Source organism: Cydia strobilella, chromosome 15 (genome assembly GCF_947568885.1).
Source record: "Cydia strobilella chromosome 15, ilCydStro3.1, whole genome shotgun sequence".
NCBI lineage: Eukaryota > Metazoa > Arthropoda > Insecta > Lepidoptera > Tortricidae > Cydia > Cydia strobilella.
Window position 1 is genome coordinate 12,246,782 of NC_086055.1, and position 23,510 is coordinate 12,270,291.

At 36.5% G+C, this 23,510-nt stretch overlaps 3 protein-coding genes across 7 annotated transcripts in view; 2 read left to right on the plus strand and 1 right to left on the minus strand.

Moving 5' to 3' along the window:
- Positions 1–9,157, minus strand: part of LOC134747578 (fasciculation and elongation protein zeta-2) — a 58,246-nt gene extending 49,089 nt beyond the window's left edge. Inside the window, exon 1 of the mRNA XM_063682167.1 lies at positions 8,690–9,157. Coding sequence (XP_063538237.1) covers positions 8,690–9,096 — 407 coding nt within the window. The 5' untranslated portion in view covers positions 9,097–9,157. The remainder of the gene's footprint in view (positions 1–8,689) is intronic.
- A 3,540-nt stretch (positions 9,158–12,697) lies between these two features.
- LOC134747579 (dnaJ-like protein 60) lies at positions 12,698–22,848 on the plus strand. 5 transcript variants are annotated; one of them, XM_063682168.1, is made up of 10 exons: positions 12,698–12,847; positions 12,927–13,020; positions 14,276–14,436; positions 15,356–15,538; positions 16,553–16,655; positions 17,431–17,568; positions 18,763–18,831; positions 19,863–19,957; positions 22,118–22,211; positions 22,743–22,848. In XM_063682168.1, the coding sequence occupies exons 1-10, from the start codon at positions 12,789–12,791 to the stop codon at positions 22,788–22,790; spliced, it is 1,044 nt and encodes a 347-aa protein (XP_063538238.1). In that variant the 5' UTR covers positions 12,698–12,788; the 3' UTR covers positions 22,791–22,848. The 5 variants fall into 5 exon arrangements, with proteins under 5 accessions (XP_063538238.1, XP_063538239.1, XP_063538240.1 ...); XM_063682169.1 differs by lacking the exon at positions 19,863–19,957; XM_063682170.1 differs by lacking the exon at positions 17,431–17,568.
- The window catches only part of LOC134747590 (small ribosomal subunit protein eS19A), a 469,695-nt gene continuing 466,348 nt past the window's right edge, over positions 20,164–23,510 (plus strand). Inside the window, exon 1 of the mRNA XM_063682182.1 lies at positions 20,164–20,169. The gene's annotated coding sequence lies outside the window, so the exon portion shown is untranslated. The remainder of the gene's footprint in view (positions 20,170–23,510) is intronic.

Consider the following 23,510-nt stretch of genomic DNA (forward strand, 5'->3'; position numbering starts at 1 on the left):
ACCAATTTAGGGATGGGTTTAAAATACAGGGCCTTATTATACCATAGCCAGATTATGACAATACGAGTCAGCGAGATCTTGTACTTAAATAGTTTTCACGCCCCAATGACTTTTCTTTTAATACAGAATATAAATAAAGCCAGGTATTTATTACTGTTACTACTTGTTAAGTACAAAAACCACTTTCATCGGCCACTTGGGTGGCTTCTAACCATTTAAAAATACTTTAAAACCCTTTTTAAATCCTCTCAAAGTTTTTAAATGTAATCAATATCGCTGACAGTATCTGTCGATTCCCATTACCCTGGCTACTCAGCCGTGAGCACACAATAAGTTGAACATTAAACACCCACGTATAGACTATTAGCTTTATAGCAGTCATATAAATAGTTCTTATAAGCCTTTAATGGTCCTTTAAAAGCGGGCATCGATTGACCGATGTTTGGTGTCTGATGATCTTGTTCGGTAGTATGATACCTACGAATTCTGATTTTTGCATCCGATTTAGCATATTTTAGGCACATTCTACATCATCTATCTATATGGAAGAAGTACAAACAGCAACACTCTTAACTGTCCATCGGTGGCATCAGTGGACCTTATGCCTTTTGTAATAAGGTTTATGAACTGTCAGTTAACAGTGTGGGCGATGGTACCATGAAAACGTTAACAGTAACAGCCACATATTTAATTCACTTATTAATTTTTCCGCTTTGTTTTTTTTATTATTATTTATTTTTGCGCTTTGCTAATTTATAACATTATGACGGACGGTACACATATTTGATAAATAGGTACTAATTATTAATTATTTGATAAACATTTGCTCCGGGCACCGATGTTATTACGCCGAGCAAATGATTATATTATTTATAAATGATACCTATTTATGTCACTATTCACTGATTGATGTCTACAATGATGAGCCATTTTTCTTTTCTTTATAACATTTCATTCTTAGAAAGAAATTGTGTCACAACCAAAGTGTTTAAAGTTTCAAAGAAGTGCCGACTTTTAATGTAAATTTTTCCTTTATGTTTAACATGTAGACATTAGCTATGTGTGAGAACGGTGAGCTTAATTAAGACCACCTGAGGTGCTAACAAAACAGTTAAATAATAACAACGTTATTTACGTCATACAACACATATACGTCACGGGCACACAAAAAATTTACACGAAGTTTTTTTCAGCCTTTAGTTTCTCCTATGGTCCCAGTGAAATTTATTAAATATGAGCTACTTACCGAAACATTGATATCGAAAAGTATAGCTCATACTCATATTTAATAAACTTTGTATAATAACTGTGGTTGGATCGGCATAAGGGTTAAGGTAGATACGTTTATTTACCTACTAGCCAAAGGATTCTTCCGCTTTTGTCAACGTTAAGCGAGGTTTAGACTAGCAAGAACTTGCATGCAATTTACGTTACATTGCCGACTATTGAGTTAAACTGCATTCAAAAGTTTGATCAGATACCGCAATGTAATGATAATTGCATGCAAGTTCTTGCTAGTCTAAACTTCGCTTTACGTTAGGTAGTGTTTTTTCGTCCGAATTTTATGTTCAACGTCTAGCCAGGTAGAGCTCCCATATGCACCCATTATGCACACCTGAGGAACCTGGACCTACTATCTCATTATGTCTTTTTCCACGTAAAGGTCATTGCTACAACAAAGATGCGGGTTATGTGGGTAGACTCGCGAATGCAGGGTCGTTGTCCTTACGCGTGGGAATCGCACCGCTTCTCTATGCCTGATCTTTACAATTATAGACTCGTTATAGGCTTTGGGCTAAAGATAACATCGAGCTTTCACCTCAGCCTCAGACTTGGGAATCTTGGAATGTAGAACTTGTATCATTAGTGAGATGACTGTTTGATAAAAGCCTTCTACTTATTTAGTTTTGGGTTTCAAAAAGGTTTTATAAGATCTATAATTAATGTAGAAAGAATTTGTGCCTGTCGTGATAAGAGTTGTGACGTTCCCGGGAGGTAACATTCCCCATTTCATCCCAAACTGTCCATTTTTCCCAAACTCTTTTTGTATCCTGAAATGGTAATTATATGTTTCCCCTAGAGCTAAACATCCCATTTATATTATTTTACATCGTTTACATTAAACATTATCATCTTCAAACTTATTTAATTTAAGTACTTCATTAAACTTTGCTTAGATCAGGAAACTGGTCTTAATATTAATAATTTATAGTGATACATACGAGTACATAATTATATGCGTTCCAGGGAAAGGCATGGGAATGAAGTTTAATAGTCTTGTATGTTCTCTTAATTAGCAGCTCATGCAGGTAATTTACCCGTTGTATCTTTATTGGATCTCACGAGGTTATGCTGATTGACTAATAAAATCTTATACACGATAGTTTTTATAATTTTTGTATAGATAAAACATTAATATTAGCCTTCCTTGCCCAACGAATGAATCCGAATTTGAAACAGCAACAGTATCAAGATAGAGTTTTGAATGATTCACGGTTAGTTTCACTAGACTTATATTGACCGGGATATAGGACCGTCGAAATATCGAGAACTCATAAATAATACAAAAGGTAATCACGGTCTATATCCCGGTCAATATAAGTCTAGTATCAAGATAATTAAAACTATACTAATTAATAAAAGTCAATGTAATGGTGTTAGTATAGGTAAATTACCTACTATAATTTTTTTTTTTATTGGTAACATAAAATATTTCATTCTCATATTACAGGAATAGTTACCTGTACAAAGAGTATTGTATTGTATTGTAAAGGAAAATAAGGCAAGGAAGAGGGGAAGACATAATGACATCCATTTAAAAAGTATGGAAATATTTTGTTGTTCGAAGGCAGCAAACAGATTAAATAAATACAAAAGTAATAAATACTGTAAGTACTGGTTTTCTATTACATTTAAACGTAGATAAAAAATTTCAAATACATAAAATTTTACTTAATACAGTCGTGTAGGAAGTGGGAAGAAAAGTGCAGCACTAAATGTGGAGTCACGCTCCTCGCAACGGCATAAATGATAAAGGCCTAAACACCCTTTGCTCATTATCACATAATCTTAAATCTTTGAGAATACAATATTGTAATTATATATTGCATAGAATCTCGCAGTTTGAAAATTTCAGTACTTAAATAAATTGGTAGATTGAGTTTTTCAAACTATCCAAAAAAGTGGTGGTGTTTCTATAGAAGAATCCTATTTTATAAAATAGAATTGTTTATCGGTAAGAAAATGCATCTCATTTTTATATTTGAAAAAATAAATAAAATAAGACACATAACCGCATCTATGTTATCCTTGTCGTATCTTTTTTGTAAACGATTAGGTAGTAGGGTTGCATCTGCGAATATGCTTATATTATACATGCTTAATTAAAATAAAAAACAAAATTGGAAACTTGGAAACCTCTTTCAGTTTAATCCCGTAGACATGCAAATAAGGCTAAAGCGTGGTAGGTATATGCTAATTCCAACATCTAGGCCGCACTTCCGTCGGCTGATAACTTGCAAATTACGGCACTGCAGGGCTCTTGTACTTTAATAGTTTTTTTACTAGTTGCAGATATTTTGAACAGGCTATTTTTACATTCAGATATAAATGTGAAGGTAAAGGTGACTGACGTGAGGGAGACGATATGGTAGATGATAGATGATGAACGATAAAGATACACTGAAACCACCCCCAAGTTCGAAAAAAAAGCAAGTGTGCAAGTTGCGGAAAGTTTCCAAAAAAGTTGGAAAAGTTCTCGAAAATTTCAGGAAAATTTCGTAGGAAACAAAGGAAACATTTATTTTGGAAATGGGAAAATTCGATTCCCATACAAAAACATAAGAATTACCGATTTTTCCATGTGAACACATCAGTACCTACCTAGACTACATGCTTAATTATAATAGGTAACAAAAACAAGAACGTAATGAAATTATTTTTCGTAGTCATTCTCATCCAAATGCCTAAACAAATAGGTACCTATATACATAATTCAATAATAATAAAAATACCAAAAGTAGGTATTACCAAAACAGGAATATAACAATAGGTGAACCAAGCAACGAAAACCATTTTAGTAATTACCTAAGTATAGAAATTGTATTGGTTATGTTAATACGGAAAAAGTCTTCATAGTGTCAAAGACCCACCCGTTGCTAAAGTAAAACGGCAAGTTAAAACTGAATGCCTAATTAGACACTAATATATACCTCACAACGAGCTTTAACGATATATCTCCAGATAAGACCAATTTCACTCTTTAGAAAGCTAAGGCTAAACCAATTAACTTACTGGGGCATTAAGGCGATATGATTTTATTAAAACCATTTAAGTGTTTGGTAATCAAAACGGTTTTTTTTGTAATTGCTAACCGTTAGGATTGGGCACGCGCACGTAAGGTCATGCTAACACACGCAATTCTGAAAATTGGTGGCAGCAGTTACTTAGTGGGTAATTGGTATCTAGTGAACCAGTATTTGATTCGAAGATCAAAAGGCTTTGAAACTAGGTAGGTACTCATTAGGAAAACATCTCTGACTAAACTGTATGAAGTCAAATATTTACAATTACCCTTAATTAAAAGGCAGATATCACTAGTGCTTTTAAGTTCAAAGAACACAGTCGTGGATACAGACTTGAATACGACTTCTCAAAAAGAAAGGAATTTTATGGCGCTAAGTGGTGCAAATTTTGTGCACGTCTTTCGACAATCGACAAGCTTTTTAGACCTAAAACGCTTCACACACCTTACTTAATTCAGTCGTTCTAACTAGAATCCTAACTAGGACCTTTATATAGCATCCTAAACAGTTAGTTCAGTTAGAATATACTCTTACTGGGCCACTTTATAGGATGCTTAGGTATGCTAAGATAAGTGGTTCCTAACGCAGTTACATCTTTAGGATTTAAGGTTCGGAGCTAAGTAAGACTTTGACAAGCGTTGTACGGATATATCGGTTAAAAATGAACTTCCTCCATTTCTGACAATTCTTACCATATGACGAACGACTGGTTGGTATTTGCCCCTAGTAGGAAAACAAAGCTACTGAAATATAACAAAAAAATGACCAATGATGACGTCAATTATGTCCATAGATAATACAAAGCTCATTGAGTATTCATCAGAGAGTGCATCGGCATGGGCGTGCGGCGTGTGCCAGTCCCATCGCAAAGACCCCCGTGCATAACAATAGCTAACAAACAATTTCGTTTTACGCAAATCACGCACACTAATAGATAAAATAGAAAGTTACAATAATTTAAAATGGTTATTATTTCAATTCAATCTCACGTTTATTACTTGCTTTTAGAACGCATGAAATTCGCAAATATTTCAAACGAACGATACCAATAAAATTTGGAGGTGGTCTTTGAGCGGAACCAAATAAATTGTGTATTGAATAACAATGGAGTCACATGCAATTGATTAACATATCAACTGCTGACCAATTAGAATAATTTTCGTAGTTCCTCAGTCAGACTATAAATTGATATGTGATAGATTATATAGGTACAATATATTTATAGGTAAAAAGGTACTAAAATATCATAAAAATGTCAATTGTTCTCTCAAGTCTTCCATAATTGGTGCCCTTACTACCTGTATACCTATATGGCTAAGTTAGTCACGGGTATTAAGCCCGTCACAGATAGAGCGATAATATATATTAATATACCGGAAGATACCGAAATATATCTTAATTTCTTAAAGTATAGCTAAGCACCACACACGACATCGATACCAAAATATATATCGCTCTCTGACTAGCACCTACATTTTAAGAGAGACGAAATATCATCATCATCATCATCATGTCAGCCGATAGACTTCCACTGCTGGACATAGGCCTCCCCCAAGGCTCGCCACTCCGACCGATCCTGTGCCGCTCGCAACCACCGAATTCCCGCGGCCTTCACCAGGTCGTCGCTCCATCTCGTTGGAGGCCTACCGGCAGTTCGTCTTCCGGTACGCGGACGCCACTCCAGAACCTTCCGGCCCCACCGGCCATCAGTTCTGCGAGCAATGTGCCCCGCCCACTGCCACTTAAGGTTTGCAATTCTGCGAGCTATGTCGGTGACCCTAGTTCTACTGCGGATATCATCATTTCTGACTCTATCACGCAGAGAAACCCCGAGCATAGCTCTCTCCATTGCCCTTTGCGTGACCTTGAGCCTTCTTATGAGGCCCATCGTTAGCGCCCACGTCTCAGATCCGTATGTCATCACTGGCAACACACACTGGTCAAAGACTTTTGACTTAAGACACTGCGGCAATTTGGACGAAAAGATACTGTGGAGCTTCCCGACGACACGAAGAAGAGACGAAATATACCAAAATATATACCAAAACATATATTATAGCTTCGTGTGAGGACTCTGTCAAATAGTACGTAAAATATATCGTAAGATGCCTTGCTATATCTTTCGGTATTATCGCTCCGTCTGTGAGGAGCTTAAATAAGGTCCCCATTAAATATTCGGCTATTTAAATATTGAACGCAAGGTGCCGCCGACATCTGCCTCTTAGCCCGTCCTGCATTATATCCTCTTACAAAAATCACAAAAGGAATCAGTGTACGCACTACGCACCTGTCGTTCGATATTTTTCGACGCCACTTGCGACCAGGGCTATAACCGCGAAAATCGAAATTCGCAAATTGCGGGCATTTTTCTCTGTCACTCTAATTACGCCTACATTGGAGTAAAAGAGAAAGATCCCCGCAATTTGCAAATTTTGGTTTTCGCGGTAGCCCCTCAGAGTGCTTTTTTATCCTTTTATTTTTGTGCCAATTGCGGCTTGTGGATCCAATTTGCCTGCTCACTCATTCGCAGCAGGGGAGCATCATTGAATGTTTCCCCTACTTTCAGACATCTAGGTCACCTGGATTGAGTCCAAAAGTTACTTGAAACAAAAGTTGATATCGCTTACAACGAACGCTGTTATCTGTTTCTGTGATTCGAAGATTTCATGTGCCTACACATTCTTATCCAACAACTGCAATAAAAATAATACCTTATCTCGCGGTGACCTGATATTGAAACTGTTTTCGCATATTTTGCTATAATTTTTGCGATTGGCTAGAATAATATCGATGAGATGAAATAATTACATGAGCTCATATACAAATTGTAAGTATGTAACCGTATTGCATGTAAACAACGTAAAAACTAAAAACAATGTGAAAATCAAAACAATGCCTACAACAATCAAACTCCCATATTGCGAACAAGAGTAAACTTTTTCCTAATCGTGAATACAATGGGGAGAATTCTGTAATTTTTATATCGGCTTGGGAAACGAAAGTTATGGCAATGGCATGGCCATCAAACTGGGTGAAGGCATGAAAGAAACGAAGAAATGTGAGGAATTTTCCTGACGTGTCAGGAATTTTGGCCGTTTGTCAGGAATGCGGCCGGAATACGAAAATGTAAGGAATTTTAATGAAGTAATAATATACTTTTTTATAATGTACCTTTATGAAACCCAAACAAATTAAATCAACTTAATCAATCACATATCTTAAATCAAGTTGAAATCGTCCCCTCGGTACGGCAATTTTGTCAGGAAATTCAAAATTTGTATCTGGTAACCCTAATCCCATTAAAATTCAAATGAACTAACTTCACATTTTTTGTAGCAATATTGTGTTTGCAAACTGCATGCATACAACCGATATTATTTAATTAATTACAAATTACAGCAGTAAATCAAATGTTTTTTTAGATGATGAACTAAATAATACGAAGAAATTGTTGATTCCATTAAAATTCAAATGAACTAAACAACATTTAAAACAACACAAAATGAACAACATAACATGAACAACATTTAAATTTGTAGCAATTGATTCTTATCACTATCAGCAGTATCAGGCTAGGTTTCGCTTCGTTAGACTTTGTAATGTTTGTTTATTTGTGTTAATAGAGTGTTGACGGGCCATTACGATTCCGATCGCGGTCAACTTGTCATATTGGATGACATTCGACACTATAAATTTACTCTTCGAGTCTAAAAGAGCGTTAATGAAAACGGAGTAGGGTTGAATTAACATTCAATTATCAATTTAAATTTATTACTGTTGTATTATATTTCGACGCCTATTTAAATGAGATTTGTCTACTTTCTGCATTTTCTTTACAACATAAACCTATAATAATAGTAAGATTTGCAATGTTCTTAGTTTTACGATTTTATAGGTAGTACTTTCCAAAATCAGTATGATCTGGCGGTAGCATTTTATTTTGACTGACATTTCGAAACGTCATTCCGTCGTTGTTAGTTATAACAACAGCGTTTAGATGTCAACTCATAATGTATCAAATCACAAGTGTATAGTCGCGTGCCACAACATTACACAGGGGTGCAAGTGGGGCAGGGGGTTGTAGTACGATGCGTCATTGCCACCCTCCGGAACGCACCCCCGCCAAGCCGATCGATCGGTCACTAAGGCCATGCGCAAAGCCCGCCCTTTTTCCTTTATTTTTATTTTTTTCCTTATGTTTTTCACACGAATATTTTGATTCACGCGTTACATTTTGTTGACTGATTACAATTTTAAGAGGCTGCATGTATGATAATTGCACTGTTCCGCAGTCGCGTAGGCGGTATTTTTGCGTACGAGTGTAATGATGATGTCATAATTACATGCTCTAATTAAATGTTTATTAGGTGGTAATGAATACTCACTGGCATTCGTTCATTATTTCTTCTTGCGAGCGAACTTGCACCGGCGCTAGTTTCTCGACGCTCTCCTCGTAGTTCCCGAAGCACTTTGTGATCTTCTCATCGAACGTATTCACCAGGTCTTCAAGGGACCCGGAGAAAGTCTCCGTGAAATTGTCACCTTCCCCGTTTTGCATATTGTCTTTGCACTTCACCGGTTTAGGTTCGTCGTTATCGTTTATTTTGTTGGAGTCGGTTTTCATTTTGATAATTTCACTCAAGTTTTTGATGTTGTTTATGTGGATGTCGTTGCCGTTGATAGTTTTTTGTGGGTAGTCCGCCGTGGAAAGACAGTCGTCGGCATCTTCGATTTGCGCGAGCGGCGCTTCGAACTCGAGTTCGGCCATCCTGCCCGTAGCCGCTTCTCGCATGACCGTACGTCCACCCGCGTCGAGTTCCGCGCGAACACTAACGAACGACTAACGTCGATGTATAACACTGCTACAGTCTGTGTATACGATACACTACGACCGCGACACAATGAAGCTCACCACCCCAATATGACCCTACTCGATTCAAGAACACGTCTTCGCCAAAGGTCTGGGAAAGTCCTAGGTCTGGGAAGTAGGCGAGTGCCTAAAACATTTCAGTTGCCTAGAGTTGTTGTTCTTGAGTTACACAACACCAAAACACTTACCGGACGTATTGACTCAGGAAATCCAGTAAGTATAAATTGGACAGCCAATTCACAAATTCCGTTACACCAACTTTTTAAGGATCTCGAAGTTTAGCGAAGAACTCCGTTTATTTTCTAATTGGCATTTTACACAATCATATTGTATCCAAATAGGCATTCTAAACACCTAGCATTAAACTTAAGAATAAGCGAAGACCACTTTTGACAAGCCTTGTAGTTAACAATAAAAGCATTTTAGTGAATAAATCGAAAAATAACATACTTACTAGCTGATGTGCATACTAGTGTCAGACAGTGTCAGACATTTGTCAGAAAGCATTTGTGCATGAGTAAAGTAGGTATAATAGGGTATGTCACTCGGGTATGTTTTTTTTCCTTGTATCAAAAGAGGTTGTAAATAGTTTTCGGCGAATTTCTAACCAGTGTATAACTAGTTAGTACCTTGAGAGACCGAGCTTAATCGGAAAACATAAAAACTCAAGTGATAAGATCTAGCTAGATCGATTTTTCGCCCCCGAAAACCCCTATAGCAAATTTCATCGAAATCGTTAGAGCCGTTTCCGAGATCCCCAAAATATACGTAAATATATATACATATATATATATAAGTATATATGTAAATATATATATACAAGAATTGCTCGTTTAAAGAAGTGTTCACATTATCCTTAATTAAATTGAACACTAATAATAATAAAATGAGTGCACAGAAATGTGCATACGTACATTACGTACTTATACCTACTTTCGTTTATAACATTAGGTTATATTTAATCTACCCACTAGAGGTACCAAATGATGATGCTGAGCTGATGTTGTGTTTCTGTTATATCCCTCATTAAGAATAAAAACCGGCCAAGTGCGAGTCGGACTCGCGCACGAAGGGTTTCGTACCATTACGGAAAAAACAGCAAATAAAATCACGTTTGTTGTATGGGAGCCCCATTTAAATATTTATATTATTCTGTTTTTAGTATTTGTTGTTATTGCGGCAACAGAAATACATCATCTGTGAAAATTTCAACTGTCTAGCCATCACGGTTCATGAGATACAGCCTGGTGACAGACAGACAGACGGACAGACGGACAGCGGAGTCTTAGTAATAGGGTCCCGTTTTTACCCTTTGGGTACGGAACCCTAACTAGGAACATTAGGACTTGCAGAAGTCAGAAACCACTTGTCAGCTCTTTCCAAGCCACAGAAAATTCCGTGAGTGCAGTTGAGCCAGCATCTTTCTCAACTTTGAACAACTCAAGTTGCCACGCGCTCCGACACAATGGCCAACCGCTCCCACAAAAGAAACAATGGCTTTTGTTTAACAGATTAGGGTCTTAGGCGTAAAAATCATTTGAGAAAATTCATACTATACTTAACAGACCCCCGACTCGACTGTCTACTGCTAGTCGATGATCAGTGAAGACCCAGCTTGGACAAGTGGATCTTCCGTCCTCAAAGCAAGTATACGATCAATGAAGTTAAATTAAACTAAAAATGTTTCTGTTAAACAAAATTAAATTGAAGTTACTACCGTAAACAATAAGATGTACCTATGTAGGCTATGTACTTAGTATGTAATTAGCTAAGACTACCCATCTGTTTTAAGGGAGTCCGTGGGGAGTCCCCTCTGCCAACAAACTGTCTTGCAGTTTGCCAGAATAATTAAATGTAAAATAGGGTTAATTTCGCCAGAATAAATATTTTTTTTTATCATGGTGTCCTTTCTAGGCTTACATGGTTTAAGAAAGTATGGACTCATTTAAGATTATTTGACTATTTGTGGTTAGTTAATTCCTAGAATGCGATGACTGAATGGGATATCCTTACCACCCATTTCTCGTTCAGCATGACCGACTTGATGTTGAACACTCTTTGGGTCCCTTTTTATAGTTTTTCGTAAATAACTGTTAAACGTAATCTACATAAAATTTTCTACAAAAAAGATTCAGTACACTTTGTCGCTACCATTTCAAAATATATTAAAGTGGGAAAGTTACTTATAATTTGTTCTAGGGTCGTTTTTTTTAGTTTTTCGTAAATGACTCGTAAACAGTAGGACATAGCAAAAATATAAATAGTCCGTAAATAATATGTTTAAAACTCCCTACAAAATAGATATACAGGGTGTCAAGGGAATACAAAACCAAATTTTAATTGTATGAAAAAATCGGTTCAGAACCGAATATTAACCGAATTTTCATACAAATAAAAACCGGTTTTGCAATCCCTACGGATGTCCCAAAAATATCACCTCAAACTGACACTGGAGGTAGGACACTCTAGTTATTAGTAGAAATTGAATGAAAAAATCATCAGCCTGCATACCTTGAGGGCTTTCCAAGTGAATACTGGCAAGAGCAAAATTAATAAAAATCTAAATCGGTTATATATGGTTATAATACTTCGAAAATGGTTTTGGTTTTGATGATCATTTTAGGGTGTCCTACCTCCAGTGTCAGTTTGACGTGGTATTTTTGGGACATCCTGTATATCTATTTTGTAGGAAATGTTATATACATATACAGATTATTTACGTATCAGCCTATTTTTTGCTATGCGCCACCGTTTATGAGTTATTTACGAAAAACTATAAAAAGGGACCTTTAAACCCTCCCCTACCTGTCAGCTAAAAATCTAACAAGAATTAATAAATCGCCTCCATCATGCGCCGTGTGCGCGAGAGTAACAACAGCATACTGGGCGTGATCGCTAGCAGTTTAGACTCCCCCACAGCGAGACACTGGAACAGCCTTCATGTAGTGAGTTGACCTGACGGAATTTTGTTGACATTATTAATATTTATTTTGTATTGTGTTGAATTTTTGTAATGTGCCTTTTTATGTGAGTTGTGTGTGTAATGACAGAAATTTTAATTTAATTTTATTTTATTTTATTTAATTTTAATTTTATTTTATTTTAAGATTTGTTTTAATGTACCTATTTATTGTTATTTTGATTGTGCTCGTGATTTTAATGTAATATGGATCTTGTTATCTGCAATAAAGAAATACAATACAATACAATAAACCGTCACTGGTCAGAGTTCGTTATACATTATACGAACACAAGCCCGCTCTTGAAACCGACGTCGTCGCGGCGTTTGGAATAGCATGAGACTGTTCAGATACCAAAGAAAATTCTCGCAGGACAGTTATGTAGTAAAAATCGGAGACTAACTGATTTTGCAATTTCAACAAAAATTGCCACGTTTCTCAATTTATCTACGATTATGATAGACATGATAGTTGACGCAGGGTAAAATCGTATCAGTATCTGAACATCTGAACGAAATTTTTTTTTTCTATTAATGTCATTAATGTCAATGTGACATTTCATAGGTAACATTATCAACTTCAAAATTAAATAAAATGGGATTTTTTCCAAAAAACTAATATCATGCTAAATATGAAATTAAGTCCATAACAGTTATGTTTCTTTTTAATCGGATTACTCTAAAATCATTAAATTGTTACGCGAGGTTATATAGGTGAGATTTGTTCTTAAAAACATTTTGGTTTGATTTTGATTCGTTTGGTTTGATGTTTATTTTTACTTTATTATTTCAGCTTAGGCAAAAAGTGCCCCTACGATGTTCTCAGGCTGCGTAGAAACTGTACAGACAAAGAAATCAAAGAAGCATTCATTAAGATGAGCAAGGAAGTATGTCTTTTCTGTAGTTTCATAATCGATGTTAATCGTAACTCGTAATAGATAAAGCTACCGTTGACATAAAATAAAAACAAAAATCTTAACTGGAGTGAATTATAATATTGTTTGTATTCATTCTACATCCTATCTATTAGCTCAGTAATTAAACAAAGACAAACAATTAATAGGTAAAACAAAATATTGTACTTTTTGTCTGAATTTGTAAGTTAAACAACCATTTTATACCTGCCTGCTGCAGTGTTATGAACTGATACTTTTCAGTGTTCTTGTCTTTATTGGAAACAGTTGTGTAGCCAGTATGAATAAGGCATTTCTAATTTTCTTTAAGTTACCTCTCAATGGCATTGGCAACAAGAAAATGGCCCAGTTTTTAAATTTGTCCATACAAATTTAAAAACTGGGCCATTTTCTTGTTGAGGACTGTGATTTCCCAGTTGTTTTGTATAGAAAACCAGTACTGGGATCTCTTACAACAACTACTTGATATCATTTACCAATACTTAAAATATACTATGAATAAATCTATGCTTAGGTATATTAATTAAATAATCATCTAGCCTAGTTGGTAGTGGCCTATGAAGCAGGTCCCTGGTTTAAATCTTGTTATTATTATAGTCTCTTTGTTTCCATACTCTTTTAAATTATTTAGTTTCCAATTTTAATTTTTAAATTTGTTTAAAATATGTTTTTATGCTATTGTTACTTGTTTCTGTTGATTTCTCTACTTTCATCCCTCCTCCCATTTCTTCCATAAATATCTGTCTTTGGCATTGTACATCCAGTCTTTTCCGGCAACCTCTACTATGTCATCTTGGCTGGTAATGGTCCTTTCCTACTTGATATCATTTACCAATACTTAAAATATACTATGAATAAATCTATGCTTAGGTATGTTAATTAAATGGGCTTCTAGCCTAGTTGGTAGTGGCCTATGAAGCAGGTCCCAGGTTCAAATCTTGTTATGGTCATTTTTTTGTGTGTTCATCACAAATATTTGTTCCTGAGTTATGGATGTTTTCTCCATATTTAAGTCTATCTATATCTATTGATAGTAGTCTACCCACAACACAAGCATTATTGAGCTCAATTTGTGTAAGATTGCCCCATTGATTGATTGATGGTATCCTGTTATCCGTCATCAGGGACATGGGGCCCTCAGAAGGGATTGCCCCATAATATTTATTATTCATAAGTAATATTTACAAGTATATTAAGTAGACATCTTATATTTCTTTTTTGTTTTCAGTACCATCCAGACAAAAACAAGGATGCCAAGGCACAGGAGAGGTTTGTAAGCATTGTGGAAGCGTACAATGTGCTGGGGAAGCCCAGTAGTCGGGCCCAGTATGACATTCTCTATAGGAGCAATCAATCTGCCTATGTTCAAAGAACACATGTCCCTTGGAAGTGAGTATTTGTTTAATACTTTTTATTTTATTAGTTGTTATATATCATAATTTATAAAACTTTACGGGAAGTTATTTTACACGCTTAATAAAAGTTTTTGTAAAATATTTTGACATGAACATTCAAGTAACATATTATTATATCTATGTCTGGTACCAGTTTTCTTTGCTAGAAATTGCAATAAAAATAAATAAGCGCAAATATAAATATTAACATACAAAACTTCTACCTGCTTTATTTTCTTGGTATAACAATTTTTTTTTAAATAAGAGTCAGACCAAGCTAAGTTGGCAGCAATTTTGATAACCCAGATGGTGCAAATGTTATTTTAAATGTCAAACTTCTATGAAATTATGATGTTTACTTAACACTTGCACCGCCTGGGCTATCAAAATCGCTGCCCACTTAATTTGGTCTGACTCTTAACTTTGATTGTATGGGAGCGGCTTTTTCGCGGCGGGTTCGTGCGACTCTTAACCGATAATTCATAAATATTGCAACAAACTTTATTTTCATATCAGGTTTCTATTCAAAGTATTACCTAAGTGGTAACAATGTGGCAGTTTTTTTGGCAAGAAATCAAAGGCCTTCAAAACAATATGACTTTTTTACATAAGGTGCGTTGGGGTAAGATTGAAAGGGTTTTTCATGAGGGGTAAGACAAAAAATCGGCCGTATGCCGAAGCATTACGGGTGACTTTTCATTTTACCCTGCATGAAAAATCCTTTCAATCTTACCCCAACGCACCTTAGGTACTCGTACTTTATCTTACAAACAGCAACACTCTTAATTGTCCACCGGTGGACCTTATTCCTTTTGTAATAAGGTTTACGTACTGTCAGTTAACAGTGTTGGCGATGGTACTAACTAAACAAAAGTAGAAGGTATCAACTGACACAAAATAATAAAAAATTCCAGCTTGCGCAACAACCCCGCCTACCAATACCAATACCAGAAAACCCAGACCAACACACAGCAACCAAGACAGGAGAGGTCATACTACGGCGTGTCTGGCGTCAAGAAGATGCCGAATTACATGATCATCATGATCTGCCTCGGCTTTGGGTTGGTTGGTCTTGTTATACAGATGTATGTTATCAGGTGAGCTCAAGATTTTTTATGTTAGTTACTTATCTCTCTGACGTCTGATGTCGGCTGTACACACTCGTCGAGATCATCTCGCCGAGAGTCTCGGCGCCGCTCCGATCCAATCGGAAAAGCGCGAGACGAGACAAGGCAGAGCGGGACGAGAACGGAGCAGCATGTACACACACGTTCTCAGCCTGTCTCGGGGTTTCTCGACGAGTGTGTACAGCCCGCATGAACATATAAAATTGGGTTTTGGACTTTTAAGTTAGGCACTTTGTTGGCTTTAGAAGTCTATAATAAAAATCATAACAGCCTTATAGTTTTGGGATTGTTAAAAGATATTTTCACTTCTCATTCTTGTAAAGTTGGTGTTGAAGTCGCGTGAAAGCGGCATAAGGAATAAAGTTGCTTTTTATGCTGTATTGCATAAAGTATAATCATCTATTACGACCCTTATTGCCTTAGCAATAAAGTCCTGCACCTGCCATGCAAACTGTCAATGCCACTGCTGTAGCTGGCCACCGGCTGTGCGCGGCCGGAGTAATAATTTATTTAGTCTTGAATAAATACGGTAATATAACCTTAAATATTTTATATTTCTGTATATTTTCCTCGCGATCAAAGCGAAAAGCAGAATATACAGACTGTACCCAGACTGACATGTAAATTAGCTTTACCAATAAAATGATTATGATTATGATTATATTTCTTGGGTATTAATGCCCATTTTATTCTTGACCTTTTTTACCGATTAGTGTTTTCAAGACTACCATTCTTGAAAACGATCCCATTCTTGACAATTCAATAAATAATAAGTTTGTTTATTTGTTTATTAGGATCACCAACAGAAGATACAATTTACATACTAGAATTAACATACTAAAAGGGCACATTTTTCATTGATCCCCCACTTAAAGGCAATCACAACATGCATTATTATAATAATTTAAACATTAAGGTAACACTTAGAAAAATACTAAGTATACATTAGAATTTATCAATTAAAATATTCGTTTGAATTTCCAGACAATCATTTCTATTACACCGAGAAAATATAAATGAGAAGTCTCGAATAGCAGCTGAAGAGCTGGATAAGGTTCGTGCAGCAGCTGAAGAAAATGGAAATGAGGTATCACTTATTCTTTATATTGTCAGATCTTATGTTGGCTGTACACTCACCTGCAATAATATTATGTTACTATATGAAGGCCGCAAAAATATCTGACACGCTCTTATGGCTCTACAAATAAGAAGTGTCAGATATTTTTGCGGCCTTCGTTGTGCAACATATTATTGCAGGTGACTGTATACACTCACCGAGAGACCCGGGCGAGTACTAGTGTGTACAAACTACTATAGAGCTTATTACACTATCCTAATTTAGTGACTAACAAGAGGGACGCCGCTATACGTGAGACGCGATAAGAGATACATCCTATCCTTTCTCACGTATGGCAGCGTCCCTCTTGTTAGTTACTAAATTAGGATAGTGTAATAAGCTCTTATCTATCACGTCTCGCTCTTAATCATCTCGTCTCGCCCTTCTCCGATAGCGTCGGTTTTTTGCCGAAACTTTCGACGAGTATGGGAGTGTGTACAGCCGGCATTATGTTCGTCATAAAGTTAAAATATTAAATTAGGTAGAAATATAAACAGTAATCACAGTAGGAGCAATAATCAGTACGTTGACTTCACACAAGTGCTGAAGCGTCTAAATATACCCCCATAAGAGGCGCGGTATTCTGTACATTGTTTCATCTTGAGATCTTGCTGACGTCAAACAATAAATTAACCGCAGGAAACAATTCTCGTTTATCCACTCATTGGTGCTTGGCGATCTTATTTATGATATTTGCGCCCGTAGAAAGTACCTAACTACGACCATTTTCTTAATTTTGCTTCAGTCTGAGCCTGTTTTGCGTGAGAATGTCCAAGAAAATGTCAGTGCGTCCATCCCCAGCTATACAAATCATCCCCTTGGCGATCTAGGAGTACTTTTTGGAGATCTTTTTTTCCTACCGGAGTCAATGGAGACTATTCAGGTTAGGAGATTATTAACTTACGATATTTGTTTGTATTGCACGATCAAGGTAGTTAAACGTTTTTCTTTTGATGTTTTGTTACAATGACGATTCGGCACAAAACGGTGTTTCTAATTCTTTGATTGTATCTGTTTACAAAGAAATATATTTAGATTAAAGTAAGGACGCTAAGCAATAGTAGATTGTGAACCAAGGGATGAAAGGCACTAATTTCTGCCAACGAAAACATGACAAGTATAATTTTTTAACGCATTTCTTGAGGGTGCTTTTAATTAACAATTTAGGCATAAATAAGTATCGTTAATGGGGAGTTAAATATCAGAAAGGAAATTATATAACAAATTCATTTAAACCAAAATGTCAATTGCTTATCGAATAATATTAAAAAAATCGTACTTGGAACGTAAAATGCTCTAGTGCAGAAACGTAACATTTTCTGCACACCTTTTAGAACAACAATGACCTTCTTTCAGACCATGAGAAATGAAAAGATAATTTCGTACAGTGACCCACCATTTCCTAGCTCTGTCGCACGCGCATATTTATATTGTTCCGCTCGCACAGTTGCATTGACCACCGAAATTATTTGTGACTAGCTTTTGCCCGCGACTTCGTCTGCGTACTGCGTGTAGTTAGTAATTTGGGTACCTAATTTTTTATCCAATCTGCTTTTTATCGATTCCCCATACAAACTTCCACCCCCCCTTTTCACCCCCTTAAAGGATGACTTCTGGGATAAAAAACTACCCTGATGTCCTTCCCCGGGATTCAAACTATCTCTATACTAAATTTCAACTAAATCGGTTCAGCGGTTTAAGCGTGAAAAGGTAACAGACAGACACACTTTCGCATTTATAATATTAGTATGGATACATCAGGGTCCGTTAAATAACCACTACAATATAACCGAGACCAAAAATAATTTTAAATAGAGGCGTATTGTCAAAGTAAATTTTGTAGTCACAGTCAATTTACTGCCATTTTTCGACAGATGATTAAAACTTTTAGAACGCCATTTGACTTTGATCCTTATTATTTCACTTATATGTGTTAAATGTGTTAAATATCAATAAGTATCGCCATCTACTCGAGTATAGGCCAAAGGTATGGTGTCATCTTTTCGAGCGATGGCGCCTACCTAGTCTAGTAACAAAATTAGTGAGCTAGCTTCTCACTTCTCTTGTTTTGGTCAAGGTCGAGTCCGAGTCCAAGAATAGCTTTAGCGTGCTTGCCGAGGTTCTTCAGCCAGAAGACGAAGTTGAGGTACTGATTATTGTTTCTACTTTGTAGCAGTTTTTTTCACACTTTAGAAAATGTAGCTCAAAATCTTAGTTTGTACACCGTTTCAATCTTAATTGTGTATCTCAAAGTCTAATGCGCACATAAATAGAGTAATCGTATTGCCGGCTTGCTTGCACGTTTCTGCGTTCAGTGCATGCAACGAATCACCCGCTTTTTCACCTCGAAATTCGACAAACGATTGCAAGTAGGTATCTTCTCTCGTAGAATAACGACGGGTCACTCGCGTATTTTAAGTCGAAAAACGCTCGACATGTTTCACTCCGTACCGAGTAGTATCATTATCATCAGGAGCTTGCGTTGACGGTGTCGGTGACGGACCGGCGCAGACTGCGGGCCGCAGCCTTCCGCGCGCGATGACTCGGCGCGGGCGCCGGTGGCGGCAGGGGGGGCGAGAAACTACCCTCGTTTACGGCATTATTGTCAAATGATGGGTTGCACACAACACAACTTTTCGACTTAAAATACGTGAGTGACCCGTTATTATGAATATATTCAATATGTCTGTGTCTCACGGAAGTTTTGTTATTAGAATAACAACGATAGCAAGAATTCGTCGATTGTACTAGATGTGTAGTCTAAGAAAAAAAATAGTTGAGGATACGGCGCCATATGTAACTTAGTAACTAAACTGTGAAACGTTAGCTTTTCACAAACAGTATAGCATTATCTACATTGTACAGTAGCCGACCATCTAAAATAGTCAGTGAAACTTTCGTTATAAGGCTTAAAACGCACTGCGATTAATTTCTTGCGGTTTCAGAATCGCAAAAAGTGTAACGTACGACATGATTCATAAGCGCACGCACTTGCAAGACTGAAACCGCAAGACATTAATCGCAGTGCGTTCTAAGCCTTAAGAAAAGGCTCGTAACTAATACTTATTATTTTTTTGCACTGAAATCAAGTCGATAAAAAACTTTTGCTCTTCTCAAATGTACTAAGCTGTACAAATAATGATATGGTTTTTTTTAAATATTAATTTGTTGTTTTAGTTACAAACACGGCTTTTGCTGGAGAAAATCGTAAACGGAGCCAACCCGACCGTCGCGACCGCGTCGCTAGGACAAGAGCTCGCTACAGAGAAAAAGTGATTACATCCCCATTCTTGCCCTCGAGGGTAAATTCGCCCATAACGGTTAAAAAGAACAATTCTACGATATGAAATCGTGGCTTGAATGCTATTTGGTACCTATTTTACTCTAGATAGATATCTGATATGCGAAGGTGTTGACCCGCGAGGGCAAAATTGGTTGGTTTTATGTTATTCATAAGTTACAAGATAGTACAAAGCCAAAAGCAAATTTTCAGTTGACCATTATTTTGCGTACTGAGGGCCTAACGCGAACCAAGTTCGACGTGCCTTTGTCGCACTTGTAAATTCGTACGTAAGTGGGACAGGGAGGCAACACGTCGAACGTGGTTCGCGGTAGGCCCTCTGGACTTGTCTTGTATTAAAAGGCGGGCTAGCACAGGAGTGGCGTGACAGTATCTCGCCCGCAAGATAGACTACACGTCCCTCTTTAATTAATACAGTTAGAAAAAGGCGGGTAGTCTATCTCGCGGACGAGATACTGTCGCGCCCACGCGCCCCTTCTGTGCTAGGCCTACAGAGAGTAGAATTGTGATAGACTATTGTACAAAGTATTGTTTCTAAAATTTAGTTTCACTAGAAAGATAGATATTTTCTCAGCGCCTAATTTATCTTTACAAAATGTTGACTCGTCCACGTGTTTTTTTTTAAAATGTGGTTGTATTTATTATCTAGTTATAATCATTGCTCAGTTGTTTGTTATTATGGCTACGCTTTACGGTGTGTATTTATATATGTTGTTTGATTTTGAATTTAGTACTCTTGACGCACAGTTGTTAGTTGTTAATTGTTAGTACATCAATGAAGACAAATTTTTGTATAAATCAGTAAATATTATTTAATCATTTTGATTTACTTTTTTGTAATATCAATGTCATTTTGTAATTCTCTATGAATAAGGGACCAAGCCGTTGTCCTACAATAAGCTTTGATCAAACATAACTTTCCAATTGAAGTATAAAAGCTATGTGCCAAATTTGTCTCGAACAAAACGTTGATTTTTTTTACATACCATATTTTAGCGAAATGTAACATTTTGATAATTTATATATGTATATAGTTTACATTTCTCTTAACTTATTTATCATATGTTGAAGTAAGTGTACACAATCAAATCAGTACTTGGACATAAGTAGTGTAAGTAGATGAATATTTTTTTAGCTACCTCATGGAATGAATGCAAATATTTTTGTAATTTTACATTGTAAATATTGTAATAAATTGTAGAATATTTGTACATTAATTAGTAAAAAAATTCCGAACACTTATTGTATTGTATTCTCGAAATTTGTAACCACCTACATCCATTATGCAAGTCTTCAGTACCTTATCGTAAGTACCTACATGTATGTACATGTTTCTAAAATACTCTCTTTCTCAAAGATAAAAAAACAGATACGCCTGTACGAGGCCGTAGCTGAAGGCGCCGGTTCGAATGCGGCCTCCGCCACGCTCATTTTTAGGGTTCCGTACCCAAAGGGTAAAAACGGGACCCTATTACTAAGACTCCGCTGTCCGTCTGTCCGTCTGTCTGTCTGTCTGTCACCAGGCTGTATCTCATGAACCGTGATAGCTAGACAGTTGAACTTTTCACAGATGATGTATTTCTGTTGCCGATATAACAACAAATACTAAAACAGAATAATATAAATATTTTAATGGGGCTCCCATACAACAAACGTGATTTTTTCGCTGTTTTTTCCGTAATGGTACGGAACCCTTCGTGCGCGAGTCCGACTCGCACTTGGCCGGTTTTTTCTTCAGCATATGACATTTGTTTCAGTTTACATAATATGTTTTAAAAATATTATCACTAGATATATAAATGTATACCTAACAATTTACCTCTTGTAAACTAGTTATCTACCATTTTTAGGGTACCGTACCCAAGGGATAAAAACGGGACCCTATTACTAAGACTCCGCTGTCCGTCTGTCTGTCACCAGGCTGTACCTATCTCATGAACCTTGATAGCTAGACAGTTGAAATTTTCACAGATGATGTATTTCTGTTGCCGCTAAACCAACAAATACTAAAAACAGAAGCCGTTGCCGTTTTTTGCGTAATGGTACGGAACCCTTCGTGCGCGTGTCCGACTCGCACTTGGCCGGTTTTTTTAATGTTTATATTTAGTCAATAACCGTGCAAAAATTGCAGGGAATCTCCTGCGGACCGAGTCCTCACGGAATACGGGCTGTCTGGAGACGCTGGGGGCGATTGGTACACGTCTTCTTTCAGAAGCAATATAAAGGTAAGTTCAATGTGCATACGAACTCTGAGGAATTTAAGGGGCTCTCCCTGTGGGTTGGGATTCTCGTACAGGATGCCGCGTAGACCCTGCATCCGTAGCCGGAAAAATCCTCAGACCTCGTGCATACGAAGAAGACGTATATACGAAGAGTCTGTCTAACCTAACTTTGGACTTGGGTTTTTTTGTAAACATGACGTCAATAGTGGCGTTTTACACTTTGTGGCATTTTTTAAATGTAAACATGACGTTAATAGTGGCGTTTTAAACTTTGTGGCTTTTTTTTAAAATGTAAACATAACGTTAACAGTTGCGTTTTACACTTTGTGGCATTCAAATTGGTTAGCTTAGATAGAATCTAGTAATTGTAATATTTACAAAGTACATTTTTCCTTTAAGTGAACGTTCAAAAAATATTTTGAAGTGCTTGCCTACCTCTGCTGTTTTTTTAAATATTTTGCTACCGTGTCCTTAGTGTTCTAGCACTATTCCTACACTTTAATTCTATTATAAAGGACCCATATATGTTTTCAGAAAAATCCTCTGGGTTTGGCGTTTGAAATTGAAACTTGGTTCGAGTAATTAGTGCGTGTAAAATGTAAATAAAAAAGACTAACTTAAAATTAAATATTTATTAAAAGGTCAACTTGGTTTCGCTTCATAACCTTCGCCTTCTCATAGAGGATGAGGCCCTAAGTGGAATTCAAAATCTTATTCGGTAGCATTATAAGTACCGTAGGGTAGTAAGTAGGTAGCATTTAGTAACCAAATTTAACGAAAAAAACAACATTGAAATAAAGAATGTTAGTAAAATACTAATGCATGCTGTGTTCGCCTGTAATTGGTGGCGCAATCGTAATTTAATAGTATGCAAAAAAAACGGTTCAAAACCTGAAACCCGACTACTGAAAATATGATACGTACCTACATCATTTGTAATAAAAATAAAACATTTATTGGCTTGTTTCAGATTTCATTCATATTGATATTATTAATTTGATGCCAGTTCATGAAATAATACTATGAAAATGGATTATATCGCGTATATTGAGTTTATAATACATCCCGACGTTTCGAACCCTTTACAGCGTTCGTGGTTAAAGGGTGACTGAAGAGTGAGGAAAAACTACAAAGTGCAAAAATACCATCTATTTTCAAGTGAAGATATACACACGCGATAAAACGTAGGGATGTATTATAAATTCAATACTTATACGCGATATAATCCGTTTCCATAGTTTTATTTCATGAGTAACTAGCGCGGTAACCAAAGACAATATTGATGCCAGTTTGTTATAATTA

Coding starts and splice junctions, on each gene's coding strand:
- LOC134747579 (XM_063682168.1), top strand. CDS start 12,789: ATGTTTCTTTTTAATCGGATTACTCTAAAATCATTAAATTGTTACGCG. Junction 12,848..12,926: donor TGTTACGCGAGGTTATATAG/GTGAGATTTGTT, acceptor TTATTATTTCAG/CTTAGGCAAAAAGTGCCCCT. Junction 17,569..18,762: donor AGTCAATGGAGACTATTCAG/GTTAGGAGATTA, acceptor GTTTTGGTCAAG/GTCGAGTCCGAGTCCAAGAA.